General features: G+C 39.3%; 1 protein-coding gene across 1 annotated transcript; it reads left to right on the plus strand.

The window, feature by feature from the left end:
• The first annotated feature begins 12,699 nt into the window (after window positions 1-12,699).
• LOC142616110 (uncharacterized) lies at window positions 12,700-13,206 on the plus strand. Its single transcript, XM_075788996.1, has one exon. It carries the CDS (start codon window positions 12,700-12,702, stop codon window positions 13,204-13,206), a length of 507 nt encoding a protein of 168 aa, XP_075645111.1.
• The last annotated feature ends 575 nt before the right edge of the window (window positions 13,207-13,781 follow it).

The following is a 13,781-nucleotide window of genomic DNA, read 5'->3' on the forward strand; positions in this document are numbered from 1 at the left end:
CCGTAAAGATGAAAAGACACGTGTCTTAGTATGTCTACTAAAGGACATAGAAGAATTAAAATTCTCTTAAAATTGAGTTAAAAAGCTCAAAGTTTTTAATAACTCTCCAAACAAAGGTGTAGGTTCTTGAGAGGAAACCTGTGATCGTTTGAACACTTTCTTTTGAGGATACAACTTAAAGCAATTAAGACGAATGTGTCTTGAAACACCACAATAGTGACAAACATGAGCAATTATAGAATTACTCAGCACCCTAGAAGGAAGTCTAACCTTAAAGGTTGACAAAGACCTCAACTTAAGACAATTTGGCCTAATATGACTAATAATATGACATTGATGACAATTGGGGACAAATTTAGAATTTTTATTCAACCTAGGAGGAGTTTTAGACATAGGTTCAGAAACTTCACCGTTAATATCGGATTGTTTACCTTTGTCTATCCTAGCAATATTAGCCTTCAACTCTTCATTATTCCTTTTAAATGGAGGAATGTAAAAAAAAAAATTTCTTTTAAGTTAGGCTCAACAACAAGTTTGGCACCAGTTAATTTTTCAACTTCAGTTTTAAATTTAACTAGTTGCTCTTCCAAACTTTTAATATTGTCCATCTGAGATGAAATTTGATTTTTAAATTTCTCATTCAAATGATTAGCTTCATCCAATTTTGCAATCAAATAATCTCTTTCAAGCTTGACCTTTTTAAAATTAGCTTTTAATTTTGAAGAACATTCAAGAGATTTCATACAAAAATTATAAATCTTACAATAGGCATCTTGAATATTATTATCATCATTCAACACAAGATCTTGCAAATCAAAACAATCAAGAGTTTCCATACACAATAGGGGTCATGGATCACACTCAAGAAATTAATCCAATCAGAGTGTACCCGCTCTGATACCACTTGTTGGAAAATTTAGACCCCGGTTGATATAATTAACAAGTTTTAAAACCAAGTTGTTATTTAGATTTATTATGAATAAACCTTGTTAAAACAAACTAACATCAATATCACGTCAATATCATGCACAGCGGAAAAGTAAATAAGACAAGATATGATGACTTAGGAAAACTAATGAAAACAAACTAGTTTCACAGTAAAAAAAAACCTAGGGAGAAACCTTCCCGAAAAGTAATTCACTATAGTAAAAAGAAGTTTTAGATCTAGTACAAAACCTTTGTCCCTAGACTCTACAATCCTCATAAATAAACTTACAGCAGAAACATTATACCACTTTAGAACCTCTGAACTCTTCAATATATGAACCCCACCTTTTTGCATGGATTCTAGTACATGACTAACACACGAACTTGAAGAAGATTGTTGGCTGCAAAGTTCTTCACTTCATTAACAATGAAGATTAAGAAGCACTTGGTTACAAAACCTTAAAGTGCAAAGACACAGTATCTTCTTTCAAAGAGAATAAGGCATCGGTCACCTTTTGCATGTATTCACCTTGTTTTCTCTTCTGTGACGGCCTTTAAAATAAGCCTTATATATGTATAAGATTGTGAGAAAAGAAACGGTACAAGACGCTATTCATTCACGGGCCCAATACTCACTAAAGCCCATCCCAACAGTGCCACGTACACAAAGCCCACGAATAGTTGGGGTTCGCGTTCGAGAATTGTCACATTTGAAGATCACTTGTGAAACCGGGCTTATGAGTACCGTCCGGATGATTTTCGGCACCCAACTCGGGATAAAGGGAACACCAGCGACATGCTGTAAATGCAAAACCCTGTCCGTTCGGAGAATATGACTGCCCATAAATCCAGTGTAGGCTACAGGAACATCCCTATCGAGCAATACAACCATCAATGGAATCGGTTCCAATGCCACTCTCGCTTCCTCCCACTCCCAACTAAACCTCCACTTAAGCTTAACAGTATTGGACCCCTCTTTTCACTCACCAGGGGAATAATCATAGCCACCCCATTAAGTATGGCTATAAATAGGCAAGGACGACTCAGTTGAAGGGATTGGCAATCCCAGAGTGGAAAGATTAGAGAAAGAAATCGTGATCACCATAAGAAAGAAAGGGGAGTGTTAGTGAGAAAAGAAGAGAGACTTCGGAAACGGGGCAGCCGAGCATAGCGCCACCCGTGGTAGAAAATCCAAAAACCCACTATACTAACAAATTATGAGCCCAAATACCCCTTAGGCCGAGCAACCTTACTTTGGAACGCACAGAAACCATACGCATACATGTCAGCATGGGCCAAAAATCAGATATGAAAATTTTGATTTCTTAATTCTCGATAGATAGTATCTGTTAAGCAGTTGTCGAGCCTCAATATATAGTATCTATTGAGCAGCCGTTGAGCTTTAATGAATCAACACTTCTTCACTTGTTTCTTGAACAGATTTGTATGGCTTCAATACTAGACTTGAACTTTTCTTCTTTGAAGTATTAAAGACATCCTAGATCTACCTAATTACAAGTAAAGTGTGTTTTGTCAAAGGATTAGCCAATTGTAAATGACATATTTTCTTAACATGATTCGCATATGTCCTAACAAAGCTGAATATGATGCCCTCATTGTTGGACTCCGAGTAGTGCAAAGGCTCGGTGCTGAGGAAGTAGAGGTGTTCTTGGATTCAAGATTGGTGGTGCGTCAAATAGAGGGGAGCTTTAAGGAAAAGGACTACCGCATGTCGCAATATTTAAAGTTGTTTGGATCCGACGAGCGAACTTCCAAAAAGTCATGCCAATTCATTGGCCACTTTGGCTTTGTCTTCAGATGAATGCACTCCCCAAATGATCTTTGTGGAGCTATTAGGGCAACCGAGCAAAGAGCAACAAGTGGTTGTAGTGGCTACTTCGGTAGTAGAGCCTGGTTGGTTGGATCCTCATATTGCTTTTTTATCTGATGGGTCTTTGCCAACTGATGAAAAAGGGCAGAGAAGGTGTAGAGAATGTCAACTTGTTTTTGGTTATCTGAGGATAAAAAGTTGCATTGGCATTCGTTTGGAGGTCCATATTTATTATGTCTCCACTCGAGTAAGACCATTGAGCTGCTAGCTGAGTTGCATGAAGGGATATGTGGAGGGCACTTGTGGAGAAGATCGCTAGCCACCAAGCCATAACTCAAGGACTTTAGTGGCCGAATATGCAACGAGAAGTGGTTAACTACATAAAAAAGTGTGATCAATGCTAAAGACATGCTCCAATCATGCATTAACCAGGTGAAAATTTGAATCCGATCATTAGCCCTTGGCCCTTCGCTCAATGGGGGCTAGATATAATTAGACTATTCCCTCGTGCGCTGAGGAACAGGAAATATGTATTGTTCGCGATTGATTACTTTACCAAATGGGTAGAAGCTGAAGCCTTGGAAAACATCAGGGATGTAGATGGGAAGAAATTAGTATGGAAAAATATCATTATGAGGTTTGAGGTTCTAAGGGTGATGATATCGGATAATGGGCTTCAATTTGACAGTAAGGCCTTTTGGGAGTATTGTAGCAGTCTCAACATAACTAATAGATACTCATTACTAGCGTACCCTTAGAGCAATGGACAGGCGGAGGCAACAAACAAGACAATAGTTAACGGTTTGAAGAAGAGATTGGAAGGGGTGAAAGGAAATTGGGTTGAGGAGTTGCCAAATGTCTTGTAGGCCTACTGAACAACACCTAGAGGATCAACGGGTGAAACCCCTTTCTCCTTGATGTACGGAGCAGAGGAAGTCATACCAATTGAGGTCGGCTTGTCACACATGAGGGTAGCTGATTTTGCATGAAGTAATAATGATGTGCAAATTGGGAATTTAGATGCCTTGGAAGAAAGATGAAATATGGCATCCGTTTAGCTTGCGAATTATCAGCAGAAGTTGGCCCAGGGGTATAACAGAAAGGTGAGGCATCGGGAGTTTGTGGCAGGAGACCTCATTTTGAGGAAAGCAGTAAGAAGTATGAAGGATCAAAGTGCAGGTAAGTTGGCTCTAAATTGGGAAGGACCCTACTGAGTGACAGCAATGGCCAGGGCAAGAGCTTATTACTTGGAAGATATGGAAGAAAGACCTTTACCCCGACCATGGAACTTTTGTAATCTAAAAAGGTATTATCCATGAGTATAGTGAGAAATGTGAAAGATATGTCTAAGGTTGTAGATAGACTTGAAAAACAAGTGTGGAAGGAATTCCATTATCTTGCATTGAATTATTTATGAGCATTTATAAATTTCTTTAAGGACAGAAACCTGGGCTCTACCTGACTTCGATCACCAACCAGGTGGAAACCTTAGTAGGCTTTTCTAAGGATAGAAACCTAGCATCGGTCTGCCTTTGGTCATCAACTAGGTGGAAACCTTAACGAATTTTCCTAAGGCCAATCGGCCTGACTATCAACCAGGTGGAAACTTCAATAAACTCCCCTAAGGAGAGGAACTTGTTCTTAACATAAACCTATTCACCAATTAGTCTAATAAGTAAATAGTAATGGTGCTTTCTTATGAAATGGGGGTTATCTTAATAGAAAGGCCTTAGTTGTGTTAATTAAATATCATATCCTTTGGTCCAAGAGTGCATAGTAAATCAATCATTTGTTCGGGAACATGAATACATTGCATGTGTTACCGAATGTTTACACTTAGAATTTTTTTAGGGTGCAATGGTGCAATTTTCCTTAAAAATAGTAAAACCGCCCATGTTTAAGGGGCTCAATCATGCAATCACATTATAAGGAAATAAAATAAAGAATCTGACCAAAGAAACTTAAACCATTAATATTAAGTAAACTTAACAAAATTCAATACACACATACTATTCCAATCAATTAGATATAGAAAATTTTGGTGAAGCTGAAATAAAAATAAACAAAGAAAATAATAAAAATAAAGATATAATATAAAGGGGGGAAATACACAGTTAAATGTCTTAACAAAATCAAGTGTTCATATTATTGGATGCGCGGGGCTTGTCAAAGGAACTTCACTAGCAATAGCAGGGGCCGAGCCAAGAATTGGTTGGGTAGGGCCCTGCATCTCGGTGGGAGTGGTGGTTGCTGGGTTATCCTCATCAAGTACCACCACGTGGGAGTCAATCTGTTGAGACAACTCCCTCATTCCGGGGCTTTCTACCCCCTCCTCCCCTTCACCGCTGTCTTTAGATTGTTCTTGAGCTTAGGCTTTAATCTGTGGGTTCTCAAGCAGTGAAATTTGGTTAGCACTCTTGAATGGGGAGGTGTCAAGAAGACCGATAGCATTCACCATGGCCATCCAACCCTCCACAAACCCAAACTTCCAAGCCTAAAAGATCATTGGTCCAGTCGAGTTCTCAGCGTCTTTAAATCCCATATTGTAGTAGACTTGTTCATAAGTCTTTAATGTCTCCTTCAAGTCAGCGAGTTCTTTGTCACAAGCGGAGACAAGGCTTGTAGCCTCGGCAAGTTTAATTTCAGCCTCGCCTAACTTACCTTGAAGATCCACTGCTTTCTGCTCAGCTAATTCCCATGTCTTTTCAGTGGTAATTGCTCGTCGCTCCACTACATTTAGCTCCAAGGTCTTTTCATTCAAGCTCGCCTCAACTACTTGTTTTAAGGCTTTATCCTTGTTAGCCTCTTCCACCACGCCCTTTAGCCGGCCCTCTACAACATGGGTCATTTTGGTGGCCTAAAACAATGGTAGAAGTGATCAGGGATCAGTACAATCTGAGCACCAACACTTAAAGAAAATGAGAGATAAAAAAATATACATACATAGAAATGGATAGCAAATAAAAACAATGAAAGTTAAATAATAATAATGATAATAATAATAATAATAATAATAATAATAATAATAATAATAATAATAATAATAATAATAATAATAAAATACTCGTTGCTATGGTATGCTATTTTAGTTTAAGAATGAGATCCTCATCCTGACAGCCCGAGTAATGCTCCAGATCAGCAAGCAGTAATAGAGCTTGCCCGAGGCTATTAGATACCCGTCCCCTAAGGCTGCTCCTCCAAGTCCGAACGTAGGAGTTGGATGGCAAGACTTTGTCCCCCAAATGGAAGGAACATTCTCATCCTGTAAAGGGATTTGAAGAGGTAGAGGCCACTTGACAACCAATGATGGTCGGTTGAGTTCTGGGCCTTGTCTTTTGGGGGGGTCCTACTGGGTAGTTGAGTCACTACTCCACCCAAAATTGGTCATGCCTAGCTCCTCGAACCACATACCTTGTATAAATTGATATTTTATTAAGTGTTGAATAGAACCTTAGTTAGGTTTGGTCCTCGAGCCATCTACTTTGGGAAAATTAACACTTTAGTTTATTTTTCTAAATATCAAATTGAAACTTGGTCATGCCTGGCTCCTCAAACCACATACCTTGAATAAATTGATATTTCTATCAAGTGTTAAATAGAACTTTAGTTACGTCTGGTCCTCGGACCACCTGTTTGGGATAAATTAACGCTTCAGCTCATTTTTCTAAGAAACAAACAGAACCTTGGATATGTTTGGATCCTCGGACCACATACTTTGGCAAAATTGATATCTTTCTTTGTTTGCTTAAGTATTACATTAAGCCTAGTTTTAGGCCACATTTCTCTCGCTTTGGGTTTATACATATTCATTGGTATTTATTTGTTTGCTATTGCTTGTTAAAGAGTATAATCCCAACACACAAGTTATCAAAGGAGGATATGGGCTTTAAGTGTTCATTCATCCATTCTTGATAGGAAATTATTTCCTTGTCAAATTATAGATATTACCAAAGTCAATATTAAGACCTACCCTATTCAATTGAACACCAAATCATTCATATTGTGTATATAGTTTGCTTTAAGATATGTATATAAGTTGCATTAAGATAAGGAGTTAGACATCCCCGTTAAAAGAAATCTGTATGGAATGAAAGATAAAAATCTTGAACTTGTCATTATGAATTTGCATAATTACATTGTGAAAAAAAAAAATGTAGGCAGAATAACAAAAATAAGCCTATGGTAAGCTGGAGCTGTCACAAATGAGGGCATGAAAGAAAAGGAGTCTTGGTCTACGCTTTAGTTTTTGGCGGAAGGTCTTCCTTGGACTTGGCTGCAGTCTCCTTTGTTTAATCTTCAAACCCCTTTAATTTAACCTCAGTCTCTTTGGTTGGGAGCCACTTCTTTGATGGTAAGGGGAGCATTTGAAGATTTGGTTTCATATAGGGTCATAATTTGTTTTCCTTTGTCTTTCACCCCTGGCTGAGGATCACCCTGGCTAGCCTTCTCGCTCAAACCTTTATCAATCTTCACACCTTGTTCCGCAGCCTGGTCAGAGCCTGTAGATGCTTTAGGAGGTGGAAGAGAGCCTTGGAAGGTGGGTGGTTGTGTAGCAGGCACTGTCTTGAAGTCAGTTGAAAGAGGAGGGATGACTTCAATTGCAGAGATATCTGGGAGATACCATACATTTTTGGCCTTTCTCCATTTAGAAGTAGCAGGGACACCTACCACATTAAGGGCTTCTGCCCATACCTAATGGCAGTAGTCCCTACACACTTCAGCAAGTTCTTCAGCCAGCCCGCTTTCCATTTCTTCAACCCCCTTGTTGAAAGAAGCCAGTGATGCGGCCTCCATGATCTCTTTGATGGTGCGAGCCGCTTCCTTGGCCTGAGCTAACTCACCCTTCAAGCCTAGAATTCTTTTTGAGTAGTGGCTAGCTCTATTCCTTTGTTGTGGAGCTTTTTACGTTGCTCCTTCGCCTGAGTCTCGGTAGTCTTAAGTCCAGCTTCAGTACTCCTCCTTCCTTTCCCTTCTTCTGCCAGCTTGTCAGTGAGCTATTTTTTCTCTTGCTTGGATTAACCCAGAGCTTTTTCAATCTCGATCCTGATATCGGCCTCGGCCTTAGCCTCGTTCTGAGCATCTTCTACCCATTTCTCTACTACAAAAACCTCCTGGACAGCCTGCGCGAGGATGGTGAACAAGTGCATTATGACAAGGATAACATAAGAATATGTATATATATATATATATATATATATATATATATATATATATATGCTTAAAAGGGTTGGAAGAAAGTAAATCACAATGATAAAGTAATCAAATGACACATATGAAAGTCAAATCTCTTTTTAGGGACAGAAATAGTTCTGGTTGCCTCATTTTCTTCAGGGCAGCCATGTCCTTCAGCAGTAAGATGGGCTACCCCGGGGCCTCAGCCAGGTAGTGGGCGTGCCCTTTTTGGAATTCCCTTATAGTTGAGTGGCGGGGAATGGGAACTCCATCCAATTCCAATTGAGGTGCCCAATTGGATTGAGTTTGGCACACCTCGGCCACATCATAGCTCTCCCTACTCTCCACAGACGATGCTTGAGTTTGGCCCTTTGCAATCTTTTATCGTTTTTGTTTTTTCTGCTGTGTCAACTCCTCTTACTCACCCTCATCTGTTCTTTTCTTTTTGAGATCGGGTTTAGGAAGAAGGGTACCTGGAGGAGGCGGAGAGGGTGGAAGATTGGCCGTAGGCTGAGATCCCGAAGTGCCGTGGTGGTTTGCTTGCCCCTTTCAGCAAGAAGAGTCCTCAAACTTTTCCCTTTTTAAAAAGACATGTCTTCTTCCTCTTCCTCGGCATTGTTGTATACACGCGCAACTATGAAACCTCTAATACCAGAGCTCTTGTCGGATTCGTTTTCTTTGTTTGAGAGGTTAACAATGTGGCCCTCTGAAGGTTTCTTTGCTTCCTTAAGTTGGAATTGGTCTATTTCCTCCTCGAGGGACAGGCATGAGGATGTGGATTCTTCTCGAACGGCTGTTGCTTCAAGTCGTATAGGTGGAGGGACTGTTGTTATTGGGTGTACGTAGAGGATGACAGAAGGGTCGTCTAACAGATCACGTGAAGCAAGGAATCCTGTTTTTGAGACGTCTATTCTTTGACGTCTCTTGTCACCCACGACGATTACGTTACTGATGTCTTGGAAGGTAGTCGATAGAGGTTTGTATCCTAGGATGAGATGGGCTACCTTCACTTACCCATCTTCACTCACAAATACCTCGGATCTTAAAACTCTATTGAGGTCCTCGATGCTAGATAGGCTCAAACGAGGTGACATGTGCTGTTTATCTACAAAGACATTCGAGGAGCCAAACATGGTTAGACCAACAATAGACGTCAAACAAAGAGAAAGTAAAGTGCAGTAAATCTAAATGATAAAATTAGAAGAACTAAACCCCATGCTAGGGGACCTAAATTCTATGGAATCACACCTGGTGTTTCCTCTTTGACTGGGCAATGAGGACCGTTGTACCACTCCCTGGAGGTGATTAAGTAGTCGTCCTTCATGCCTTTGTTAGATTTGGGAAGACACGATATGAGTCTAACGATGTTTGACCTAGACTTGAAGTAATACCCCACGTCTTTAAGTGAGTGACACTCATACATATAGACAACGTCGCGCCATGTGAGTCTCAAACCCATTTGCTCGTTGAGCGCGTCGACACAACCTAAGATTCTAAACATGTTAGGTGTACATTGGTCTGGGCATAGTCTATGATTATACAAGTAGTCATGGGTTACACTCTTCATGTGAAGTGTCATTCCCCCTTCTAAAAACACGATTATGGGAATGACAACTTTCCCTTCTTTCCTATCATCGGCTATGGCTTCTGGGGCACAGTACCTCAAACCCACTCCCTGGGGAATGTGGTATTTGGCTTGGAAACCCTCCATACCGGCGGAAGTATCTACTAAACATTTGAATCTACCCATTTGTTTGAAATAAAAGTGAAGATTTAGAAAAGAAATGGGGTAAAATTAATGGCCGAGGACGATAGTCGAGGAGAAAAAGAATTTAGAAGCGTGAAAACTTACGAGAAAATGAGTAGACGACTCTTCAAGAGCTTCTTGAGAGTTAAGAAAATGAGGAATTCTTAAGAGCTGGTCGATTTTTAGAGTAATGGAGAAATTGCAACTTCCCAGGCGTTTTATATGAGAGACGGCATCGAATGGGAGTTATCCCGCTCAAAATTCAACGAAAAGTCTAGACCGTTAGATGTACATCTCACCGTTGGACGTGAGAGACAATGCATTGCTTGGGGCAACTAATAGGGGTGTTGTGGACTTTGAGGCGTTAGAAACAGTTTTGAAGGAGGGAAATGATGTTTTTACCTGTAGTAGTTTAAGAAGCGTGCAAAAGCTAGGTCATGGGGTCAAAACCTCAATTTTCTCCTCGGATGGAGAAGAAAAATGAAGTTTTGAGGGGCTATTGTGAGAATAAAAGGTCCAGGGCATGTTCTTGGGTCTTGGGCCTGATCTGAGGTTATTTACTTGTCCAATGAGGGTTTAATGGTAATAATGATATCAAACTTAAAGGCCCATGAGCAAACTGTTGCGAGAGAGGCTGGCGGAAATAGTCCGAGGAGGGGTATCTCTTCGGCTAAGTGAAGTGAAGGTTAGTTGGTAGGCCATGGTGATTAGAATGATATTCTAGAAGGTCTCGTGGATGAAGATATGTTTCACAAGGGCACAGAGAGGAAGAATGGATGGGAAATATCTTAGGGAAAGCTGCTACCACCGCATTAAATGCTCCGTACCTAAATCTCTGGCCGCATTAATGAGGAAGTGACATCCGAATAGCGGTGATCAGCCTTACAGCTATCGTCTGAATAGTTCGAGAAAGGGGCTGATGGGACAAGTATCTTGATCGGTGATCTAATCCATACGTGGAAGATGTGGAGAAGGAGGAGGATAATGTAAAAGGAAAAGAAAGACATTCAGGAGGGGAGGCAGAGAAGAAAGAGAGAAAACACTGTACACACCACCATCCATAATTGTAACCTATTTTTGGAAGAAGGAAATATCATACAAATCATCATCGGCTTGTGTCTGAGGAGAGATTCAATTACATAAACAGTTCATTGTATGTGACGTGGAAATCTAGTCGACCATTTTTGTTAACCTATATCACCAGAACCTAGATTTCAAGCCTACTTTCTACAAATTTCATTTTATTGGGCTTTTTGGGCCTATCCTCTTCTTACTGTTGGGTTTGGGTGCAAATTGTGACCCTACAATTATTATTATTATTATTATTATTATTATTATTATTATTATTATTATTATTATTATTTATGTTTTGTCACTCCAGCTATTTAGGAAGATCAGAATTTTATGGAAATAATGAACTGATGACTTTTGAGCTAGACATTTAGCACGTTGTCAAGGAAACTGCAAAATAAGAAAAAGGCATCATCCTGGCATAATTGTTTAACTAAATTATTTTAATTTAGGCACATCCCAAATTCACAAGTAAAAAAGACCAATCAAGATCTTAGAGGTTTTGGGAAATTCTGATTGCTCAGTTTTTATTCATAATGATTATGGTTTTGATATTCCTAATCATTGGTTATATATGGTGCAGCTGATGAAGGATGTTCTTGACCTCCTGGTTTTACAAATTTTTATTGTACTATGAAATACGCTCATGACCAACATCGGAATGCTTCGATCGATTAATAAAAGTTTAATATATATAAAGTAATAACATCAAAAGAGGGTCCAATCCGAAAATCTTATTACACACCCTGTATTGTACATTCTGTACACACTTTGTTTCTCTTCTGAAATATTTTTTCTAAACAACTCATAATTTCAATTTTAATTATGAAATCGTGTTTTAAAATCATTATTTAGAATTTAATAGAAATCATTTTTTAAAAGTAGAATTTTAGTTCATGTGGTAGAATGTGTAAGGTGAGTGTGTATTACGGAGTATGTGACGTGTTGTGATATCATTAGTCGGTTCTAATTTTGTGTTGTAAAATTCCAATTCTTGCATACAGTGGTAAAGTCAATATCATACTTGGTTTCTTTTTGGGAGAAAAAGTAGGGGGATTTAATTAATGACTAACTATTTACAATTTGATTTAATTAAACATACTTTAAATAAAAGATAAAATAGAATAATAATAGATGAACATTTATTTTCTCTTCTTTTTTCTTTTTTTTTTTTATAGAAAAAATTTCATAACAGTTTGATTTATTATAGCAGTAAACTTACATTCTTTTGAGAGTATCCAAAAAACAGAACGTTAGATTCAATTTTGAAGATATTTTACATTCCTTTTGCTAAGGAAATTTTATATATGCCAATAAAATTCTTGTGTATTCTAGTTGCACTCTCTTCCCTTGTCATTGACACATTTCTGAAGCCTTTTTAGTAAGTTGAATTTAGATCAGCTATTGAAAAAAATTTAATTGTTGTCACTTTTATTTTGCTTCATGCTAAATCACAAGAGCTACTTTCAAATAGCATGACATTTATATATTTTAGAGATAAGTACAACATGTTGCTAAGCACTTTGTACATGGGGAGATGTCAATTCAGCTATAAAGCCCTTGGTCAGCATATAATCTTTTTTAGATGCATGTAACCATGAGGCATATGCTCATTGCCTACTCTGTGCATCTTTGATGTGGGGAAGAAAGCAAGGAGGGGACCTCTACGATGTTCAAAATCTTTTGTTTTGGCTTTTGTTTTTGTTTTGTTCATTATGTAAAACTCATATTGCTCGCTATTTGATAAATATTATGTAGAGATAAATAAGTATTGTTTTATTCTTTTTAATCATCTCTTGATAACTTTGGTCATATTTAACTCCAAAACATTTTTTTCTCTCCTGCTCTAGGGTAGGAGTTCTCTCTCTCGTGTATACGAGTCTCTTCTTCCCTTAGTTTCTGCTAAGGGTTTGATTCTTTCCTTTATTTTGGTCTTTGCCCTTACTGCATTATGGCGGATGATGTGATACATAGTATGGAGAATATGAAGTTGACTACGGAGGAGGAAGAAGTTATTGCTATTTCAGATGAGGGAAGGCAGGAGGAGATTGAGAGTTGTACTCACAGTTTGATTGGGAAGTTTCTCACTTGTAAGACCTTTAATAAGAGGGCTGCTCAAAGTACACTGAAGAGAGGTTGGGGTTTAGAGAATAAAGTCCAGGTGGTGGAAGTTGGAGCAAACCTCTTTCAATTCAAGTTTCACAATGAATTTGATATGGAGAGGGTTCTGAGAGATGGGCCATGGACGTTTGATAATCAGGTTTTATTGTTAATCAGGTGGCAAGCTGGGATGACTGCAAGCAATGTCAGGTTTGAATCAGCCTCCTTTTGGGTGCAAATTTGGGGGGCCCCGTTTGATATGGTTTCTCCAAAAGTTGCAGAAGAGATTGGTAGCCGTCTAGGGGCTGTGGAGGAAGTGGAGAAGAGGCAGAAAACGGATGCGCCAAACTTTTTATGAGAGTAAAGGTTGCACTCCCTATATCCAAGCCTATTCGGAGAGGGGCTTTTTTGGCTGGATCGAGTGGACAGAAGACATGGGTAACGTTTAAGTATGAAAGGCTATCCCTCTTTTGCCATCACTGTGGGTTGCTTGGACATGATCTGAAACATTGTGCTCAGTACTTTGCATTGACTAAGAATAAGGGGGAGGTAGCATGCCAATATGGGGAGTGGATGAAGGCATCGGGAATTCGTGTCCGTTCACCGAAGTCGTAGAGGTCAAGCTCGAGAGATGGATGATCAGAGGTCTGATGAGAGGAGGGCAAAGTCACAATGGGAGAAGGTGACGGTAGGGGTGAAGGATGACGGCGGCAGGGATGAAACAGAGGCTAGGGTTGGCGTCGACAAACGTATTGATGGCGATAGCATGAATATCGGGATTGGTCCAAAAATTTCGGTGCATGATTCCGTGGATCATGGAGAGAGGGATACGGAGAGGGATGACATGGATGAAAGCACGTTGGGTGATGCAATTGGTAGTCCTAGTGTGGATGGGCCAGGGGCTCTTGATGGGCTTAAAAATGAGTGTGGAAA

The sequence above is a fragment of the Castanea sativa genome, chromosome 11 (genome assembly GCF_040712315.1).
Source record: "Castanea sativa cultivar Marrone di Chiusa Pesio chromosome 11, ASM4071231v1".
NCBI lineage: Eukaryota > Viridiplantae > Streptophyta > Magnoliopsida > Fagales > Fagaceae > Castanea > Castanea sativa.

Excerpts from the sequence above, each read along its gene's own strand:
- LOC142616110 (XM_075788996.1), top strand. The coding sequence starts at position 12,700 with ATGGCGGATGATGTGATACATAGTATGGAGAATATGAAGTTGACTACG.